At 41.1% G+C, this 16917-nt stretch overlaps 1 protein-coding gene across 2 annotated transcripts in view; it reads left to right on the top strand.

Annotated features, from left to right (window-relative positions):
- Positions 1–9091, top strand: part of LOC143300457 (putative D-lactate dehydrogenase, mitochondrial) — a 31894-nt gene extending 22803 nt beyond the window's left edge. The window contains exons 11-12 of one of the 2 annotated variants that reach the window (XM_076614141.1): positions 896–1007; positions 7856–9091. In XM_076614141.1, coding sequence (XP_076470256.1) covers positions 896–1007; positions 7856–8024 — 281 coding nt within the window. In that variant the 3' untranslated portion in view covers positions 8025–9091. The remainder of the gene's footprint in view (positions 1–895; positions 1008–7855) is intronic. The other variant, XM_076614142.1, reaches the window with a different exon arrangement.
- Positions 9092–16917: the final 7826 nt, after the last annotated feature.

Genomic DNA, 16917 nt, shown 5'->3' with positions numbered 1-16917 from the left:
TGCTTTCCTGTCGTGAAATTACCCAGACGCTCTAGACCTATCGATCACGAGGCTTGGGCAGTCACTATTAACCTTGGTCTCACTTGATGATGCTTAGCAAATCGCGTGCATGTTCACATTGAAACAACATTGATTGGACCAGTCAGCTTAATCGTTTGCCCGAACAAGAGAGAACGTGCCTCTTTCAAGTTGCATCCCGGTCAAACAAATTCCATGCACATTTGCTGATGTGGCTCAGAGTCCAAGTGTTCCTACCGAATTTAAAATGTTCTTACCAAATTTCCTGATTGCTCTTACAAACACTTGACAGGGGTTGGCATCTCTCTGTACTTATTAACGTGAATCAGTGTGTTGTACACATCAAGTGCATCATTCAATATATACATCAAGGAATCAATGTATTGTACACATCAAGTGAATCATTCAGTGTGCACATCAAAGTGACGCATTGCATGTGCACATGTTGATGTAGAGTGTGTCAGTACGCTGTGTGTTTCCCTAGGCCCCATGGTAGGGCATGTGGGGGATGGGAATTTCCATGTATTCCTCAACATGGAGAGTGACAAACCTCTTCAAATTCATGAGATCAAAGAGCTCACGTATGAAATGAGTGTGTGAGTACAGAAAAGCTGTTCTCAGTTGAAGCGTTTTCATTTTGTGTTTTTTAGTTGTTGAATTTGGCCGCAAAGAAACCAGAAGGGTTTGTTCTTATGCAGTGCTGGTTTTACATTGTTGTTGTTTGCCTTTGCATGAACTGATTGTGTGTGTGTATGTGTTTGAAGATATTTTACTTTTGTCTGCATGTATTAAGCTCAGATTATTGCATTATTTTCCGTGTTTGACATTGTTCCGTTGCTTTATGGTTGTGTAATTTCTGTTTTTTTTCTGTCGACAGCCCCGCTGGTAGGGCATGTGGGTGACGGCAATTTTCACTGTGTGCTGTTGGGAGACATGAACTCTCCGCAGTTTATTGAACAAATCAAGTCTTTGTCCAATAAGATAGCACTGTGAGTAGGCCATGGGGATTTGTACCCATCCAACCCATGTGTTGTTCCCATCCAACCCTTGTATTGTTCCCATCCAACCCTTGTGTTGTACCTATCCAACCCTTGTGTTGTTCCCATCCAACCCTTGTGTTGTTCCCATCCAACCCTTGTATTGTTCCCATCCAACCCTTGTGTTGTTCCCATCCAACCCTTGTGTTGTTCCTATCCAACCCTTGTGTTGTTCCCATCCAACCTTGTGTTGTTCCCATCCAACCCTTGTATTGTTCCCATCCAACCCTTGTGTTGTTCCTATCCAACCCTTGTGTTGTTCCCATCCAACCCTTGTGTTGTTCCCATCCAACCCTTGTATTGTTCCCATCCAACCCTTGTGTTGTTCCCATCCAACCCTTGTGTTGTTCCCATCCAACCTTTGTGTTGTTCCCATCCAACCCTTGTATTGTACCTATCCAACCATTGTGTTGTTCTCATCCAACCCTTGTGTTGTTCCCATCCAGCCCTTGTGTTGTTCCCATCCAACCCTTGTATTGTTCCCATCAAACCCTTGTATTGTTCCCATCCAAACCCTTCCCATCCAACCCTTGTGTTGTTCCCATCCAACCCTCGTATTGTACCTATCCAACCCTTGTATTGTACCTATCCAACCTTTGATTTGTACCTATCCAACCCTTGTATTGTACCTATCCAACCCTTGTATTGTACCTATCCAACCCTCATATTGTACCTATCCAACCCTTGTATTGTACCTATCCAACCCTCGTATTGTACCCATCTGTTTTGTTGATGTGGGTTTTTTTAACATGGATTAAGTGCATGCAACACACAGCTGAGTTACATGGTATGTCTTATGGAGCTTTAATCTCATCCAACCCTTGTATTGTACCTATCCAACCCTTGTATTGTACCTATCCAACCCTCATATTGTACCCATCCAACCCTTGTATCTATCCAACCCTCATATTGTACCCATCCAACCCTCGTATTGTACCCATCCAACCCTCGTATTGTACCCATCCAACCCTTGTATTGTATCTATCCAACCCTCATATTGTACCCATCCAACCCTCGTATTGTACCCATCCAACCCTTGTATTGTACCCATCCAACCCTCATATTGTACCTATCCAACCCTCGTATTGTACCTATCCAACCCTTGTATTGTATCTATCCAACCCTCATATTGTACCCATCCAACCCTTGTATTGTATCTATCCAACCCTCATATTGTACCCATCCAACCCTCGTATTGTACCCATCCAACCCTCGTATTGTACCCATCCAACCCTTGTATTGTATCTATCCAACCCTCATATTGTACCCATCCAACCCTCGTATTGTACCCATCCAACCCTTGTATTGTACCCATCCAACCCTTGTGTTGTACCCATCCAACCCTCATATTGTACCTATCCAACCCTCGTATTGTACCTATCCAACCCTTGTATTGTATCTATCCAACCCTCATATTGTACCCATCCAACCTTCGTATTGTACCTATCCAACCCTTGTATTGTACCTATCCAACCCTCATATTGTACCTATCCAACCCTCATATTGTACCTATCCAACCCTTGTATTGTACCCATCCAACCCTTGTATTGTACCCATCCAATCCTTGTATTGTACCCATCCAACCCTTGTGTTGTATCTATCCAACACTCGTATTGTACCCATCCAACACTCGTATTGTATCCATCCAAACCTTGTATTGTATCCATCCAACCCTTGTATTGTATACTACCCAACCTTCGTATTGTACCTATCCAACCCTTGTATTGTACCCATCTAACCCTTGTATTGTACCCATATCCCTTGTATTGGGGGAGATGGGGATGTGTGCAAATCATTGTGATTGTCGTGTGAATCTGACACTTGAGGTGATAAAGATATCATTGATAGATAGTACCAATATGGCACAAACTCCACATATAATGGGTTGTAAGCACCTCAAATGAAACAATATATATACACAATATTGTATTATATATACCACTTAACATGAAAAAACAAATCACTTGCGTATCTTTATACACCAAGACAGTACTTCAAATTGCAGTATGAAGAATCACACACTCGCACACACATACAGAGTGCATACACACACTCATGCATACACACAGTGAGCACCCACCCACAGGCACACACACACTACATGATCATTTCAGTAGAGGGTACATTGGAATGGTTAGGAGGGGGAAGACTGCAGACAATCAGCTATGCTTCATAGCACCCAAAGGCCTGTTTGAACGGGTGGGTTTTCAAATCTTGTTTTGAAAGAGGACAGCATTGGTCAGTGCCAGAGATCCAGAGGAAGAGAAGTACAGACAGAAGGTGCTTTCAGATTGAAAGACAAGCTCTCTTACCACTGGGCTAACCGCGTCAAAGGCATGCAATGGGAGTGGTGGTTTCTGTTGCATATTGATTGCTGGCTACGTAGAAAAAGGTTCGTGTAGAAAGTGAGAGAATCTGAACGTATGGGATCAAATGCCACACTTGCCAGAATATTCTTCCTGTTTATAGCATGCACTATTGCATGTAGAAAAAAACAATGGTAACAATAGAGTTGTGAAAATTTTGTTGTAGAATCCGCTCTAATATACGTGTGTATATGTGTGCTCGCATGGATGTATGTATATGTGTATGTGAGACTGACTGACACACTAACTGAAGCCTGACTAAATGACTCAGGAAATGAATGGCTCTACCCAGGTAGGCAGCCTGTTGTGCAAATGACTCTGTAAAGCGCTTAGAGCTTGGTCTCTGACCGAGAACAGGCGCCATACAAGTATCGATATCAGTGAGTCAGTCAGTGTGATGGACAGTATGTGTCCACATCATGTGTCCACGGAGAGAAAAGAGGGGTTGGGGATGAAGGCTGGAGAGAGAAAGAAGCAAGTGAGTGGAGAGAGAAGGAAGCAAGTGAGTGGAGGGTGTGGCACAGGACTGGAGAGAGAGAAAGAAGCAAGTGAGTGGAGGGTGTGGCACGGGACTGGAGAGAGAAAGAAGCAAGTGAGTGGAGGGTGTGGCACGGGACTGGAGAGAGAGAAAGAAGCAAGTGAGTGGAGGGTGTGGCACGGGACTGGAGAGAGAAAGAAGCAAGTGAGTGGAGGGTGTGGGATGGGACTGGAGAGAGAAAGAAGCAAGTGAGTGGAGGGTGTGGCACGGGACTGGAGAGAGAAAGAAGCAAGTGAGTGGAGGGTGTGGCACGGGACTGGAGAGAGAAAGAAGCAAGTGAGTGGAGGGTGTGGGATGGGACTGGAGAGAGAGAAGGAAGCAAGTGAGTGGAGGGTGTGGGATGGGACTGGAGAGAGAAAGAAGCAAGTGAGTGGAGGGTGTGGCACGGGACTGGAGAGAGAAAGAAGCAAGTGAGTGGAGGGTGTGGCATGGGACTGGAGAGAGAAGGAAGCAAGTGAGTGGAGGGTGTGGCACGGGACTGGAGAGAGAGAAGGAAGCAAGTGAGTGGAGGGTGTGGCACGGGACTGGAGAGAGAAAGAAGCAAGTGAGTGGAGGGTGTGGGATGGGACTGGAGAGAGAAAGAAGCAAGTGAGTGGAGGGTGTGGCACGGGACTGGAGAGAGAAAGAAGCAAGTGAGTGGAGGGTGTGGCACGGGACTGGAGAGAGAAAGAAGCAAGTGAGTGGAGGGTGTGGCACAGGACTGGAGAGAGAAGGAAGCAAGTGAGTGGAGGGTGTGGGATGGGACTGGAGAGAGAAAGAAGCAAGTGAGTGGAGGGTGTGGCACGGGACTGGAGAGAGAAAGAAGCAAGTGAGTGGAGGGTGTGGCATGGGACTGGAGAGAGAAGGAAGCAAGTGAGTGGAGGGTGTGGCACAGGACTGGAGAGAGAAGGAAGCAAGTGAGTGGAGGGTGTGGGATGGGACTGGAGAGAGAAAGAAGCAAGTGAGTGGAGGGTGTGGCATGGGACTGGAGAGAGAAAGAAGCAAGTGAGTGGAGGGTGTGGCATGGGACTGGAGAGAGAAAGAAGCAAGTGAGTGGAGGGTGTGGCATGGGACTGGAGAGAGAAAGAAGCAAGTGAGTGGAGGGCGTGGCACAGGACTGGAGAGAGAAAGAAGCAAGTGAGTGGAGGGTGTGGGATGGGACTGGAGAGAGAGAAAGAAGCAAGTGAGTGGAGGGTGTGGCATGGGACTGGAGAGAGAGAAGGAAGCAAGTGAGTGGAGGGTGTGGCACGGGACTGGAGAGAGAAAGAAGCAAGTGAGTGGAGGGTGTGGGATGGGACTGGAGAGAGAGAAGGAAGCAAGTGAGTGGAGGGTGTGGCACGGGACTGGAGAGAGAGAAAGAAGAAAGTGAGTGGAGGGTGTGGGATGGGACTGTCTGATGTGTTGCTTCTGATGAAGGGGTTGTTTCCTTCCTTTTCTCACACAGTGCTGCATGCAGTGGTAACTTGATCGTTCCTCTGTTTTGTTCACTTTGACTGACTTTTTGTTTGTTTTATTTATATGTATTGAAGCATGTTGGGAAAATGCCCTTTTCTTGTTTGTTTCTGTATAAGTTTTAGGGATGAGAATCGGACAGACCGACCAGACTCATTCGTTTTGAAAGATAACCGCGCAGTCTGCTGTTGTTGTTTTTTCTTGCATTTGATTGAAAGTTTTAGTTTCAGATTTCATAGCGCTGAGTATGTACTCCTGGAAATGAGCTTTGATGCGCAGATTTTGCCAAACAGATGTATAACGAAGCAAAAGGTCTGACGAAAACTGAGATGTCAACTTCAAACTGATTTAGCTCTGATATAGATATGAATTGAAGAGATATTTCTGATGAGTACTTGAACATTCTTTTTTTGTTTTTTAATCATCAAGCAAATAGTGCTTCTGTGAAAAGCATTGGAGATTGAGTATAACCAGAGCAGTAGACATTTTACAAGTCTGTATGTACATGAGTGTGTATGTCAGGCAAATTGATGTCACCATGGAATGGTCAGTCCCTTTTTATTGATCACAAATATTGTGCCATCGTGTTTCTCTCATATATGTATTTGAGCATGCACACATACATGATATATACACACGTGCATGCACGCACACACGCACATACACACACACACACACACACACACACACGTGCTGCACTTTTTGTTTTGTCACACACACATACATATATGTGTACATACAATAACATGCACAAGCACACATACTATTAAATGTGTTACATTTCAGCCCCAGCAAAGCTCTATGCATGGAAGTGGGGATGCTCGTCCCAGGGAGAGTGTTGTTATGATCTTGTGTCACCTTACCCTTTCTGTCTGCAATTGTGTATTAGTATCAAGTCACATGCACACACTCAGACACACATACATGCATGCACATATACACATGCACACACACACACACCTCTTTCCCCAAACAACTGGAATGCGTTGACATGCTGGCACATAGGTTCTCACAGAAACACACACACCTACATGCTTTAAAAAAAATTTTTTTTAAACACATTCATATATTTTTCTGATATATCCCCCCCCCCCCCCCCCCCCCTGCCCACACACACACACATATATACTCTATGCACATATTTTCTTATTTCTGGGTTTCAAGGAAACAGAATTTCATTCTTTTTCTTCTTGTGCTACAGAAGTGTGTGTTCTCCAGGGTTGTGTGTTATAAGTGCTATATATTCTGTCCACACTTGGGGAAATAACTAAAACTATTCGTTGAAAATTTTGCAGAATATTGCCCTATAACTTGGGTGGAGCAGTAGCCCAGAGTTGATGAGTCCAACTGGGAAACCAGTGTGTAGGGGTTGGTTTGACTCCAGAAGGCTCACCGGGTTCTTTACTCCCCGTCCCCTCCACCTTGAGCGGTGGTCTGGGTGCTTGTTTTTCATTTTCAGGGGTGTCAGAGTATGTGGACTGATCCATATGTGCTACACCACATCTGCTGAAAACACAAAAGGGAGGGGCAGGGGCGAGAGCTTATCCTAGGTAAAAAAAGAAAAAAAAAGAAAAGAAATTAAACAATAAAAAAAAACAACAAAAAAACACACCAAAACAAACAAAAAACAAAATGGAAAAAAAGAAGTAATAATGATACTGAAAGGAGAAAAGAAAGTTTTTCAGATGAGACAATAAACTGAGGTACCATGTACAGCATACTTTTTAGCATGACTATGAAAAGGTTGCCCCTCAAAATTCTGTTGAAAAATCCACATGGATAAGGAAACAAGTACGCTTGCAGAAATACTTTCTAAGAAAAAAAAAAATGGTGGCACTGCACTGTGGCAATGCAGCCTGAATTTCACACACAGAAACCTGCTGTGACAAAAAGTGATACAATACAATACAATACAATACAATACAAGGCAATGCAATGCAATTATGTTAATTCTTATTAGTTTGAAGCAGTAGTAGTTGTGGTGTTTTAAAATCTACTGTGCATATTACAATACAATGCAATGATGTGATTTGAAACAGTAGCAGGAGCAGTTGTAGTGTTTTAAAATTTGCTGTGGATATTGCAGTGCAATGCAGTGCAATGCAATTAAGTTAATTCTTATTAGTTTCAAACAGTAGCAGTAGTAGTTGTAGTGTTTTAAAATCTAATGCAATGCAATGCAGTACAATTATGTTAATTCTTATTAGTTTGAAACAGTAGCAGTAGTAGTTGTAGTGTTTTAAAATTTATTGTGGATATTGCAGTACAATACAATACGATGCAATGAATGCAATGCAATACATTTATCATTTTATGTGAATTGTTATTAGTTTGAAACAGTAGCAGTAGTAGTTGCAGTGTTCATAAAATTTACTCTCAGTATTATTGTTGAATCTGTTACGGCTGTGCGGCTACACAGGCTGAAGATTGCAGTGCGTTAGCATGGCTCCTTGTGACTTTTGCAGCCTGGCCATGAAAATGAATGGAACCTGTACAGGGGAGCATGGTATTGGCATCGGCAAGCGCCATCTGCTGGAGAGGGAGCGAGGGCGTGAGGGCATCGTCGCCATGAAGTACGTCAAGCGAGCCTTTGACCCCAACAACATCATGAACCCGGGAAAGATCTTCCTGTAGCGAGTGGAGAATGTTTTGGCTGACCTTGGTGCAAAATGAAAAGATACAGTGTTTGAAGTTCGTCGTCTTCAGTTTAACGTCTTTCCACTTTAAGTGATATTAGACGGGAAGAAAAAAAAACAAACAAAAAAAACGTGGGGGTAGGGGTTGTGGGGGGTGGTGAGAGGGGTGTGTAAAAGTGTATGTAGGTGTGGAGGGTGAATAGGGAGAAACAACGCTAGGGAAAATGGAAACGTTATAAACGCCAACATCAAACTATAACAAATGTCCTATTGGACTCCGCAGCAAACCTTCTGCAACAACAAATAACATATTAGATTTGTTGATAACACATTCAAAAGAACTTTTGGTGAAGTCTGGCAAAAAACATTTTAGATTCCGACATTCAAATATTATAGGGTTGCTAGATATATGTTCTTCACATATGCATCTGACATCTTTGCTGAACTTAGTTATAAAAGCGTTCAGTTTTATCCTATTTGATAATGTATGAATCTGTCTTAATCTTATCTTTCCTGGTGTAATTCTCTGACTTTGTTCCACAATGTTTTTTCTAGTATTCGATAACCCTCTTGTATAGACAGAGGCACATAAAGTTCTATGGTTCCCTGTCCGTTTTTTGCACCTTTTCTTGCAGCCCTGTCAGCCCATTCATTGTAGAGAATACCAAGATGTGAAGGAACCCAGCAAAACGTAATATGTGTTCCTTTCAAGCTTAAAAGATGTAAAATGTGGCTGATTTCTATTATGATTTTGGATTTGTTCTTACAATTTGATGAGTTTAAAGCACATAATATAGATTTGGAATCAACGCAGTGTTTGAAGTTGTATGTGTGTGTGTGTGTCACTGTTGTTCTGTGTGTTGATAAGGCTTTTGTTGTTGTTCTTAAGAAAAAAAAAATGATGCAATATTTGGAGTTGTGTGTGTCACAGTTTTTCTGTTCATGTGTGAGAAGAAAAAAAAAAGAAAAGGAAAGATGCAATATTTGAAGTTGTAAAAAAAAAAAAAATTTAAAAGGAAGAGAGAGAGAAGAAAAAAGGAAGGTAAGGTGCTAAATTTGAAGTTGGGTTTTTCTTTGCTTTTGTGCAGGTTAGTAAGGATTTGTCACTGAAGTAATTCATTGATTTCAAATATTCTGGGGTGGGTTTTTTTTTTTAATCAACTTGTTAAAACTCATACAGGAAAAGATCTGCCTTTTTCAACACATTTTCATTACTTTTTTTTATTTTTTAGATTCATTTGAAATTAAAACAGCACCGATAATACCAACAAGAGATGTGATAATGTAGCTTAGCCTTTTTATTATGTCATTTTGACTGAAACTAAAATTTGTTTGGTATGGGTGTGTGTGATGGGGGGAGGTGTGTGGTGGGGGGCATTCATACATTATGTATATATCTATTAAACAGAAAAAAAGTCATACTGACACTTTGTTTCTCGAACTTCAAAGCTTTATGTTCGTACTGCAGCAGTGACAGATGAAGCGGGACTGGAAATATGACTTCTGTTTGTTGTCAACATGTAACTGGAAATTTCTCTGCACGTTTAGGAAACATCTGAAAAGATATACTGTGTAACCAGCTTTCTGTATGACCAGAATTTGGTGAGGAAAACAGTGTTTTCTCTGATTTTTCAGCAGCCCATCTGATGGTGCTTGAAGTCATGTTCCTGTTGAATTTGGTAGTTGTGTAAAGAGCTCGCTGTTGCAGTTATTATTACTCTTGTTGTTGTTGTTGTTTTTTTTGTTTGTTTTTTTATTGTTATGGCACCAATACTTTGTGATGTTTTGATTCACACATGTAGTTTGATGGACTGAAACTGGCTGGGCCACAGCTTCAAAGGGAGGGTACACGGCAGGTGGATGGTTGAATTGCGTCCCTTGGGGCATCTGCTTTCGTTTTTGGTTGGGCCATTTTTAGTGTTCGGGGCCATTCTTGTCTGTTCTAAGGCTGGTGGTTTCAGCGGATAAGTTGAAAGAATAGGAAAGAGGGAGGGTGTGGGGTTTTTTTTTTGTGTGTGTGCTTGACAGAGTGCAAGTATTTTATGTGATCTATGTTCATGGACTTCCAACCCATTGAGCTCCTCAGGAGCAGGGTTTTACATGCCAGGCCATTGTTTAATCCTGCCATCCAGGCAGACATAGTCTGTTTACAGAGACTGTTACTGCACCAAAAGTTACACAGTTTTCGTCCTGTTGTATTTTCTTGGTTTTTGCTCAAGTATTCCTCAGCCTTTTCCTCAGAGGTGTAACATTTTCAAACTGGTGGATAGTGGTACCAATGCTCAGCTTCTGCAGTATAACCACAATTGTGTTTGTTCCTGGTAAAAAATGTATGTGCGTGTGTATGTGTGTGTGTGTGTGTGATAATACAGTTGAAGTTTTATCTTCATCTTGTTTCTTCTCTTAGCATCAGAAATTGCAAAAAAATCAAATGTTGCTTTAGCTTTTTTTTTCTTTTTCTTTTTAAAGAAGCAGAACAAAAGAATTGTGATACTGGTTTTTGTCAAAAGTGTGTAATTTGTTGACTTCACTTGTTTTTTGACTGTGTTTTTTTGAAAATAGTACTTTATGCAGATTGGTGTATACAGCTTACAGATCTCCATCACATGCAGAAAACAATATGACCACTGTATATGGTGTGCCTCACGTAATACTGATTGTTATTGAAATGTATTTTTGGATTCTTTTCCTGATCCCTTCATCCTGAGTCTTCAGCTTATGTATATTTTTAAACAGAATATTTTCAGTCCAGATTGTTCATCAGTGAGCAATTTTGCACATCAGACTGTTTGCCCTTATCTGATGTGGTATGAATAGTTGAAAATCAGGGCGTTAGCCATTAGGTATACAGAGAAGCTGTACAAGTCATATTTTAAAACCCAAGCCTTAGCAACTGGACTTAAGGGTTTTCTGCCAATAGGTCATCAAACCCACACTTGAAGTCCGATGAACTAAACATACATGCTGCATGCCTAGCTGTTGATTATTTATGAGTGTTATTAAGATACTTAAACTTTTACTTTAGAACTGAATTGACTTTCAGGAATGAACCGAGTTTAATCAAAACAACAGTCCAAACATATCAAGAGACTTGGGAAAATAAAATGATGTTTTAGCACAGTCTGTTCATAGTTGATTTCACTATATTAGCCTCAGAAGTGCCAGGTTTTCTGTTATCACTGATATTATCAGCATATTTACTTCTCTTTTTTAAAGTTACTTTTCTTAATTCCTGTTTATGTAAAAAAAAATTTTTTTTAATCCAATGTATTGAATATGTTGTATCGTATCATTGTGAAGCAGTGTGCCCTTTACCAGGCTGTAAGTTTGGGAGATGAGTGTTACAGATCTGATTACTGTTGTTACCGTACATACCAACAAAATAACCCCAGCACAGCAGCAGCAGTGAAGTGCCATAAGTGCACTTGGTGCGGTCAACAGTTGGTGCTGGACAAGCAGATTGTGGTGAGCTGTGTCTTTTAGTGCATGTTGAGGAGTCTTATCACCACTCTGTCTTTGGAGGCTCTGATGATTTTCACACAGATAATATGGTGCTGGTTTTGAATTCAGTGTGGTTAGTGGGGTTTTTTTTTTGTGTTTGTTTTTTTCTTTGACACTGTGTTGTCAGTGATCTTGTTTCTGTATTCTGTGAGAGTTTTGTGTTTGTTTAGAATCAGCACTGTTGGTTTCGTTTTTTTGTTTGTTTGTTTTTTGTTTTGTTTTGTTTTTCTATATATATATATTTTTTTAAATTATTATCTGTGATCTTCTTTTTTATGTTATGATAGTTTTGAGTTTGTTTTGATTTCAGTGTTTTCAGTGGGGTTTGTGTGTGTGTGTGTGGATATGTGTTATCACTGATTTTGCTTTTTTTAAATAAAAATACTATGGTAGTTTTTGTTGGTTTTGAAATCAGTGTTAGTTGTGGTTTTTTTATTTGTTTTTGTTGTCAGTGAACTCATTTCTGTATGCTTTTTGTACAAGAATTGCCTTCAGGTATTGGATTTCCGTGTGGGTTTTTGTTTTTGCTTTTTTCAGGCTGCAGAATGGCACGGTCTGTAAATTGAGGTAAATAAATTTAAAAAAAATTGTTTAAAGATGAGTGATTTTGACTGTAAGGTGGTGACTGTGATTGAGTTTCAGTTTCAGTAGCTCAAGGAGGTGTCACTGCATTCGGACAAATCCATACACGCTACACCGCATCTGCCAAGCAGATGCCAGACCAGCAGCGTAACCCAACGCGCTTAGTCAGGCCTTGAGAAAAAAAAAGTAAACAAATAATAGATAAATACATTTTAAAAAAAAAGAACTACTACTACTAATAATAATATGTATAAGGTGCAAAAACTTGATGAAGTCAACTATAAGCATACAAAAAAAAAAAAAAAAATTGAATGATGTAACAACCACATGGTCCAATTGTTGCTTCACTATTGTTTTGATGTCACTATGGTTTATTGATCATTTTTCACGTCTTGTTTCACTTCTTCAGGTTTGACTTGTTAAATGTTTGTTCTTTGCTGTTTTTGTTTTTGTTTACCAAAGAAAAGAAGCAAGAATAGAGGTATGACCATTTTTACACTGCCATGTTGGCAGCCATTTCCAGTTTTGCAGAGGTATGCGTGCTGCGTGCTGGTTATGTATGTGTTTCCATAGCCCACCGGACAGTGACATGGATTATGGGATCTTTATTGTGTGTGTTACATTTTCTGCATGTGTATACACATGAAGAGGACTAAGGTACTAGCAGGCCATCACATGATATACTGATCTAGGGGATGGTCAGTTATTTGTATCTGAGACACCCTTCCCTGCTCTGCCTTTGCTACCAACTTCCCAGCTGCTTTTTTTTTAGATGAATCGTTGAGGCTTGGGCGAACCCCTGAATTAATTAAATTTGTAGCCTACAGCCCCCTCACCCCACTCCCCAGCCCCCTTCCCTCTCCACTTGAAACTAATGATGTTGAAGGTTGGAGCTGTGGTGGTCGGGAATATTCCCAGGGACTGCTATGGTAGCCGGACTGGCTCAGGTGGAGAAGTGAAAATCCCATGATTTTTGTTGTGTGTTTTTTATTTTTATTTTATTTTATTTATTTTTTTTTTGGGGGGGGGGGGGGTTCTTTCCTACCAGCACTCCTGTCCGTATTGGGTCTTTGCCCAGATGCATGGACTTTCGATATTACTGTCAAAAAGAAGAAAAAGAAAAATCTCCACCCTTAATCCACCAGGCACCGAAGACACCGGGATCAAACCAACACTCAAATCACTCACCCTTTGCACACGTCACATTAACTATGATCAGCATCTGTACAGTGTATGAATCCAGCACACTGCTGTCGAACCAAACTTTACACAAGTAGCAGTCATTACACTGAGTGTTGGTCCAGACAACACTGGAGGCTGCAATATCGGCACTGAAATTCATTGGACAGCCTGACGATGGGGAGACCTCCTACAGTGTGGGATTTTGCATTATTTATTAGGTCTATATCATATCATGGGATCATTCTCCTATGTAGGTTTGGTCTCCTGCTTGTGTTCAACACTGGACTGTTTTGTATATTCGTTTGTTTTTTGTTGTTGTTGTTTTTCTTTTTTTTGTGGGTTTTTTCACTGTTGGTCTATAAACTAATGTTGACACAAGAGACTGGGAAATCTCCATCCCGCTAAAGGTGTCACATGCCGCAGGTGTGATAAAAGGGGGGGGGGAACAAAACTCCAGTAAAGATAGGCTGCACACACACTAAATACTTCCAGAGGGAAAACAAAAACAAGAGGCAAAGCCTTGACTCACTTGAGCTTTGTGCTTTATCCAGTCAAGGAATCACGAGGAGAAAAGAAAAGAAAAAGAGATTTAAAAATCGTTGAAAAGTGCTCTGTATTAAATATGATGTATAAATAAGGCTTGAGAGGAAAAGAAAAAAAAAGGAAGGTATGGAGTGGGGTCGGACTGTGCATGTTTAGTTCCGAAGGAAGCAGACAAATCCCCACTGCTGCTGCACATCTGACGTCATTTGAAGTTTTCTTCTTTATGCGATAATTATATGTGACTGTAATTGACGTAATAACGCCGTTTAAATCATGCTTATCCTTTTTTCCGGCGGTAAAGGAAACTTTGTTATCCCTTCCAGCACAAAGCAACAAATGGTAGATCTCTAGATCTGCACCAACCTGTCGAGGCCTTCAACGAGCTGAAAGAAATGATCGACGGATTCAGTTTTTCTTTTATGTTCATTCCAGTTAACTCACTCAGTACGGCCCGTCCTCTCTTCTCCTCTACACAGACCCCTCGGATGTCCAGTGGGTGTCTGAATGACCCAACCGATGGCTTCCGTCGTCAGAATCGTGGTATTCTTTGTCAACATTCACCTCTTCAGTATAAGAGCCTTCCGCTTGCAATATTTTGATGATGGTAATCGGGGTGAAACGCTGTTAACGTCGTCTCTTTCGCCGTTCGTATGGAGAGAGTTAATTCAGTGTCCACTTTAGAATATTTACAGACAGTAAATACGTCGATGGTGTAGTTAGTACTATTGTATGTGTTTTGTCCAGAATTTGTATTTCTTTCCTTTTAACTGTGAACAAGAAAAACGAGGTTATGTCTTGTAATACCAGCCTGCTTGCTTGTAGGCCCGTGGGAAGCGGGGTTTTTTTGTTTGTTTGTTTGTTTGTTTTTTGGGTTTTTTTGTATGTTTTTTGGTTTGTTTGGTTTTTTTTTTTTTTTAGTATTTTTGGATTTCGGAACAAACCTCAACGAAATAAAACGTTTATGATTCGGAAAAAAAACGGCGTAATTCGGGAAACTTAAACCTGTTATTAATACGACTATGAAGATTTTGTTCATACTATGTTTAAGTCAAATTTAGTAGTATTGGCAGACAAAAGTATTTCCAGAGAAAATGGCAATGTTAAAGTTTACCACACACACACACACACACACACACACACACACACAACCAAACACCGGATTAAAACATAGACTCACTTTGTTTACACAAGTGAGTCTAAAACCACACACATAAACGAACGCACAGCAGTAGTCTTTTCATCAGATAATTTACATTATATGAACTGAAAAGATGAAGCACCATGAAACCACCCATACCCCCACTTTTCCTACTTCTCCACCCATCATATCTTTATACATTTAAATCGCTGTTTACAATTCGTTATATTCTTCATCATCTGCACTGCAGGTTTCATTTCGCTCATCTTTTTTGAAAATGCTTCTTAAAATTTCAAACAATTCTCTGTTTGTTTGCTGGCACTACAGTCAATTTGTTGTTCCTTTTTATTCCGAACATGTGGCTTTTGCATTCATCTTCCTTCAGGTGATGTTGCTGCCACCTGTATTTGCTGCCAACGTTCCGTATTTTCGTAAAGACAGAAGAGGATAACAATTTTGCTGAACCATCTATTTTCGTCTCTCATCTTCGGTGCCGTCGAATTCTTCCACGGTTTCGTTTACGTGCTATATGGGACAGTCTACCTAAAATACCCACATTGCCTGCCTAAAATATCCGCTTGATTGTATTCTGCGGTTATCGTGATGTTTTTGGTGGTTTGTTGTTCAACTTGAAAGAAGTGTTGATGTAATTGTCTGTCGGTGTGTCTATTTTGTTTCTTGCTTTATGTCCTGTTTTCATTTTGATTTTTCTTCGTTCTATTCTTCCCTCAATTCTTGCTAGTTTCCTTCCTTTTTTTTTTTCGTTTTAGCTGCCTCTTCTTCTTTCTTTTCAGGCCTTCTTTCTTCTTCACCTCCTCCTCGATCTTCTTGCATACATACATACAGAAAGACACACACACACACACACACACACACATTTACCTCCTTCTGCATCAACTCCACCTCCACCACTACCACCACCACCCCCACACACCTAGACTCCTTTCTCCACCCTCCTCCCACCCCCATCTTCCCCTCCCCCACTCCAAGAGACACTCCCCTGCAGAAGAGGGGCAGGACTGAAAATAGCACTCCCACAGCAGCTGAAACCAATACTCCCAAGGGGGTGGGGAAGCACCACACGTGTACCCTACTCTGTAGAAAAAATAAACTGTCCCTGACATACTATCACCACGTGGAATACACACCACAGGCAGCATTCTCACTCGATTCTGCGAGCTGACAGACCTGCTTTGTGGTAAATTGAAAACGTGTGTTTGATAGACGGTTGAGGCATGATTGTGTTTTGTGGATAGTTACATTGTTCGAAAGATTTATAGTTACAAACACATAGCCACACACCATCATTTACACATGTGTGTGCGCATGCACGCACACACACACACACACAAACACATGCATATGAGCATGCACACACACACATATGGTACACTGAAGTGTACACACACACATACTATGCACACCTACATGCGCAAAACACACACACACGTAGGTAGGCTACACTTACATGAGCAATACACACACACACGCGCGCACGCGCGTACACCTACATGTGCAAAATATATATGTATACACACACACACACACACACACACACACACACACACCTCGATGCGCAAAATATCTTTTTACACATAACATACACAAACAATATTCTAAATGTTCTTCGTTCTCTGTACAACACGATTTCTGTTTCGTTTTATCTGACCTTTTTTCGCTGGCACCACAATAAACCTGTTTTCTTTACCATGTGGCTTTTGCATTCATCTTCCTTCAGGTGATCTTGCTGCCACCTGTATTTGCTGCCAACGTTCCGTATTTTCGGAAAGACAGAAGAGGATAACAATTTTGCTGAACCATCTATTTTCGTCTCTCATCTTCGGTGCCGTCGAATTCTTCCACGGTTTCGCTTACGTGCTATATGGGACAGCCTGCCTAAAATACCCACATTGCCTGCCTAAAATACCCGCTTGATTGTCTTCTG

This window comes from Babylonia areolata, chromosome 26 (assembly GCF_041734735.1).
Source record: "Babylonia areolata isolate BAREFJ2019XMU chromosome 26, ASM4173473v1, whole genome shotgun sequence".
NCBI classification, from domain to species: Eukaryota; Metazoa; Mollusca; class Gastropoda; order Neogastropoda; family Buccinidae; genus Babylonia; species Babylonia areolata.
This window is presented reverse-complemented; position numbering and strand designations above follow the sequence as displayed.